The sequence below is a fragment of the Hyalella azteca genome, unplaced genomic scaffold, assembly GCF_000764305.2.
Source record: "Hyalella azteca isolate HAZT.00-mixed unplaced genomic scaffold, Hazt_2.0.2 contig10026, whole genome shotgun sequence".
Lineage (NCBI taxonomy): Eukaryota > Metazoa > Arthropoda > Malacostraca > Amphipoda > Hyalellidae > Hyalella > Hyalella azteca.
In genome coordinates, this window is record NW_025940078.1 from 1 (window position 1) to 5,656 (window position 5,656).

The window sequence follows — 5,656 nt, forward strand, 5'->3', positions numbered from 1 at the left end:
GATATAGGTTAAGGTGATATAGGTTAAGGTGATATAGGTTAAGGTGAAATAGGTTAAGGGGATATAGGTTAAGGTGATATAAGTTAAGGGGATATAGGTTAAGGCGATATAGGTTAAAAAGCGTGGTAATTAAGGTGTGTTGGTTAAGGTGTGGTAATTAAGGTGTGGTAATAAGGAGCAGTAACTGAGATGTAGTAATTAAGGTGCGGTAATTAAGGTGTGGTAATTAAGGTGCGGTAATTAAGGTGTGGTAATTAAGGTGTGGTAATTAAGGTTAGGTAATAAAGTTAAGGTAGTTATGGGCAGTTAATTATGGTAATTGATGTGGTAATTATATTAGATTTAATCAAGTAACCCTGAAAGATGCCGCGATAATTTACCTTCCCCTCACTAACGCCCGACGCTGGTCCCCATCACGCCGCCCGGCGCGTCTGGCTACGAGGCTTGCACGGCGCCAGCGTCCGCCGCGCCACCGACGACATCGGGCGCATTCCGGACCCTGGCGCTGCCATCCGCTGCTGGGGCTACCGTGGTGAGCTGATGATGTTGTCGTGGTGAGCTGATGATGTTGTCGTGGTGAGCTGATGATGTTGTCGTGGTGAGCTGATGATGTTGGCCCGATGATGAGCTATGATGCCTTCAAACTTTATTATTTTTCACGTGTTTTTACACTTCATTACCTGCAATTGACAATGTAATCAAATTAGGTAAATTCTAAAATTTTAAATAATATTCAGAGAGCGACTAGAAGTGACCGCGCACAAGTTTTCTGATAACTTGCTGAACCGCGAGTTGGTTTGTTGCTCCAGAATTTTTATTTGTACCAACGCATACCGTGAGTCAATCATGCTGGCACTACCGTATACCATGTAATTCGTGTTCGCACTGCCGTATACCGTAAGTCATTCGTGTTCGCACTGCCGTATACCGTAAGTCATTCGTGAGTGTGTCATGTAAATCGTACGTATACCGAAAGTTCTACAAGGAAACTAGCAAACACTCAAAAACATTAAACTACAAAACCGATGCATTTTCGATGAATGTAGTAGGCTTATAATGAATGATTGCATGTTATCATGCAAACTACTCATGTTTCAGGTATACGAACTCTTCTCAGCCTTTAAATCTGAACCTGACCTCTTCTATGCGCTTAATGCCGATGATCCAAGCTACTCTGTTATGATCGCTGCCACGGACTTCGCGGACTGTGCTAGAAAGGCTGCTCTTGAAGGTCATGACGCTTTAGTTTTATGTGATGATTTATGTGTTTATTCGGTCCCAGTTATACTGTAGAATACAACTCAATTCACTCACCCTCTAATGACAGAGTAAAATGAGTGATTATGCGTTTTAAAGTAATTAAAAATTGACTTATCGGGGTTTATGGAATCTGTCCGATAATTTCGTATTATTAATACCGTGCCGTGAAATTTTTAACAAATCAAAGACGTTAATCGACGAAAGTGTCTAGGCAATTTATTTGATTAGCGTTTGATTGATTGCCTTCTTCTCTCCCGTTCTATTTCCGTGAACCACGCAAGAGTTCCCGGTTGAAGATCATTCCAGTTCAAGAAATTGGAAGTTACGCTGACCGCTTCTGTTCTGAAAATGTCCTTACCTTCATCAATAAATTCCTTGAAATAAGTTCTAAGATCATCGTATTGCCTATAAGTGGGCGGTCCTGGGCTGTCTTCCTTGGTTTTGCTCCCAATCTCGAGAAGAACGTAGTACAGTCTAAATTATCTTTAAATTTTCTAAATTGTATTAATTTGCTACCACTGATTTGGTGAAGACTTTCTTTAAGTTATTAAATCTATAAGATCACGACTTCGAAAATCCGTTTTTAATGAGATTAAGCAATGTTGCATCGTTTAATTGTTCGGCTTCGTTGCAGATGCGGCAGGATTCAAGTTTGATGGCGATCAATGTATCCTGCATCCGCAGCTGAAAGCAAGCGTTTGTAGATGTCGTTTCGCGTCGTGGCTACCCTCTAAAACATATTTAAAACAAGAGTACATAGTGTCTGGCCCCATCGACCCACTTGTCGGTACGTTTGCAGTGAAGTGTGCCGTCTAGGATTAGCGTTAATAACTACATTACAATACTTAGCATTAGTAAAAATGTAAACGCTAGGTCATGTCTATAGGTGATCGTCACAACTCTATAGTTCACCTCGTTTGACTTTTGCATTTACTGTACGTTCCTTGCATAAGAACCTCTCATAGAGTAAGTACTCAAGTGTAGGAATTGCTATTATGTTCCTGTGTAATCACACACAACTGGAATGTATATAATTGTTTATAGCACATATACATTGATGACATGTAACATGATCCTACCGGGTTCAATATCGGGACGGAAGAAATAAGTGAAGAAAAGCGCCATTCTCTATTACCCTAAACCAAGCTGGCTTTAAAGCCAGCCCATACGCCTTTGCAGCAACATTCATTTGTTATGCACCATTCATCATATTGTAGCCGCGCCTCACTTAATTTTTGTACCGCGATTTTCCTTGTCATTTTTTTTTGTGATCATTCAAACAGATATTTCTTATATTTACTCTGTTAAATTTGTACTATTTTTTTAATTAATATTTTTGTCTTTCGATTTTACTAGCATTTTCATTGAGAGAAAAAGTCTGTTCACCCTGATCATCCGATACGCGTCACTTAATATCATTCTGTCAGTCCAGAAGCACTTTGCACTTCACTGATGGTGAATCTTCTGTGAATGGTCATATTGTGACATTTAAATATGTGTCGTGATATTTATGAATTGTAATTTTGTTAGGAACAACTAGAGGGAAGTATTATTGCCGCATATTGTTAAGTTTATTACTTTTGTTTACAGATCAATATTAGAGCACTACAAAGAACAATAGATTCAGTATGAGCTATTCGCTGGGTTTATTTTGAGTTCGTTATTTTGTTATTGTATTTAGTCTATATTCATCAGTAACTACCAGTGCCTTTGTTATCAATAAAGTGTCAAAACTCCAACTTCACTTCCCTGCACGGTTAAATTTTGGTTGTCTGATTTGCGCAGGCGTAAGAGAGTTCGGAAGTCACCGTCGCGCTTACAATATTGTTGTTCAAGCTTCATGCAAGTATTGAATTTTGAGCAAAGTAAAACTTTTGAATAGCAATTCATTGTACGCGCGGGATCTACGCACACTGTCAACCGCGATGTAGGCTCTAAACCCGGATGATAACGATGTGGCTGTGTTGACAACGAGGAAACACAGTCTCACGATGTCGTGTTGATGCCCTGCGGAGGCTGCGCAGATTCAAGCCTCTGCCAAAATCTGTCACTAATGCAGTCCTTTTTTACAGACGATCCAAGGAAGCTGAACATCATTGCTCTGCATGCATATCAGGAGATAAAAATTAGCACCAACTTCGTACACGACTTTCCGGACCCAAACTTAGATCCTTCATCAAATCTTAGATTACCGCCAGCTCCAGGTAATGCACACAATTTTCTTCAAGTTTGTGTCACGAAAGCTCACTTCTCCACCTCAGTGAGCGTCGCTGAATGTTCGCATTTGCTGTACGATTATCAGTTGTCAAGCGGCGTGCAGCGAGACATGGTGTTGCAGTATGAACCATTTGAACATCTCAAAGCGCGAGTGAGGTGTTGCAATATTTGAACATCTCACAACGCGAGTGAGGTGTTGCAATATTTGAACATCTCACAACGCGAGTGAGGTGTTGCAATNAACCCTTTGCAAAATTTTTCGTAGACGGAAAACATAATTTGACATAAAACATTTGGAAAACGAGCAACAATTTTGTTGATAAGTTACATTCACGGATCTTCAATCGAACTTGCATTGTATGTGTATCAAATATTATTTTCATATAGCGTTGATGATTAAATAATTACGGAATTTGTTTGGGCTGATTTTCACTTTATTTGAAATCATTTTCGCGTATATAACACCATCACTTGAATTATTGTTGGAAATAATATTATAACATCGAGCTCTATCGTCTATGACGCTTAGGAAACATGAATTTTATTTCAGCCACAAATTCAATTATTTGTCTCTCCATGAGAATATTCATGTGATACAATATATGCAGACAATATATATATATATATATATACATTATATAATATATTGAGTTATACAATATATAATATACAATATATATATATATATTGTATAATACATACAATACATACAAATCTACAGGGAAATCTACCGTGGAAAAGACAGAGGGTATCGCGTTTGTGTTCGTACAAGCTGCCACGGACTTCGATTACTGCATGACAGCGGACCCTTGCGGCTTCATTGTTCAAGAGCCTATAGAGCGCATAGCTCCTGCACCCATCATCCTGCGTTAGTAATAGTGTAATAGTGTAGTTCTGTAGCGTGCATAACTGTGGAGGAGCGTTAATAGTGTAGTTCTGTAGAGCGCATAGCTCCTGCACCCATCATACTGCGTTAGTAATAGTGTAATAGTGTATTTCTGTAGCGTGCATAATTGTGGAGGAGCGTTAATAGTGTAGTTCTGTAGAGCGCATAGCTCCTGCACCCATCATCCTGCGTTAGTAATAGTGTAATAGTGTATTTCTGTAGCGTGCATAATTGTGGAGGAGCGTTAATAGTGTAGTTCTGTAGAGCGCATAGCTCCTGCACCCATCATCCTGCGTTAGTAATAGTGTAATAGTGTATTTCTGTAGCGTGCATAATTGTGGAGGAGCGTTAATAGTGTAGTTCTGTAGAGCGCATAGCTCCTGCACCCATCATCCTGCGTTAGTAATAGTGTAATAGTGTAGTTCTGTAGCNTCCAAGTGATGCATTGTGTCTGTTGGTGGAGTCCGTGACTCCAAGTGATGCGTTGTGTCTGTTGGTGGAGTCCGTGACTCCAAGTGATGCATTGTTTCTAGATTCTTATTAGTTTATTATATTATTATATTATTATCAGTTTAATCACAAAGAACAACACAGCCCCGAAACTACCAGCCCTGAAACAAACAAATGTCATATACGAATACACGTGTAACCGCGGGGAGTGCGAGCTCCGCAACAATTCGTATATCGGCATGACTACTACAACCCTATCAAGACGGCTCACAATGCATTTAGTTTCTGGAGGACCCAAAACGCACGCTATGGACAACCACAACACCAAATTAACCCGGGAAGAACTGGTACAAAACACAAAAATCCTTCGCCACGAACCAGACTTCAACAGACTGCAAATACTGGAAGCAATTCTAATTCAACGGAAAAAGCCATACCTCAACAATCAAACGACTGGATCCGAACGCACTCTGAAACTTCACAACTAGAACAAGTGTACAACGGACTGTATAAGAACCTTACTCGTAGCTTCGTTCACTACCTCAATTAGTCTCCTCTCTGCAGCCAACCCACAAGCAACTCGTCCACTCAGCTGCTCGACCTCGTTGCCTGAAGATGCTCAGTGATGAGCGAAACGCGTCGCAGGATTTATCGAACCTTTCATTTGGACAAATTTTAAGACACATTGAACCCATTACTGTACCTCTTATCAGAAAGCTTGAGAGATTAAACTCAAAAGAAGTCCTCAATAAAACTGGCATTATTTTTAACCAAACATGTTTAAATATACAAATTTCAGATTCTTATTCCTATACGCAACAATACATGAAGACCTGTATAAAC

At 39.8% G+C, this 5,656-nt stretch overlaps 1 protein-coding gene across 1 annotated transcript; it reads left to right on the plus strand.

The window, feature by feature from the left end:
• The first annotated feature begins 288 nt into the window (after positions 1-288).
• Positions 289-4,350, plus strand: LOC108682736. Its single transcript, XM_018171973.2, has 5 exons — positions 289-532; positions 1,099-1,231; positions 1,895-2,047; positions 3,333-3,464; positions 4,199-4,350. The coding sequence occupies exons 2-5, from the start codon at positions 1,180-1,182 to the stop codon at positions 4,348-4,350; spliced, it is 489 nt and encodes a 162-aa protein (XP_018027462.1). The 5' UTR covers positions 289-532; positions 1,099-1,179.
• The last annotated feature ends 1,306 nt before the right edge of the window (positions 4,351-5,656 follow it).

What these genes read in the sequence shown, in the direction of transcription:
- LOC108682736 (XM_018171973.2), top strand. Translation starts at nt 1,180, where the DNA reads ATGATCGCTGCCACGGACTTCGCGGACTGTGCTAGAAAGGCTGCTCTT. An exon ending in CCCCATCGACCCACTTGTCG is followed by an intron (nt 2,048 to 3,332) that starts GTACGTTTGCAG and finishes CCTTTTTTACAG; the next exon opens with ACGATCCAAGGAAGCTGAAC. An exon ending in TAGATTACCGCCAGCTCCAG is followed by an intron (nt 3,465 to 4,198) that starts GTAATGCACACA and finishes ACAAATCTACAG; the next exon opens with GGAAATCTACCGTGGAAAAG.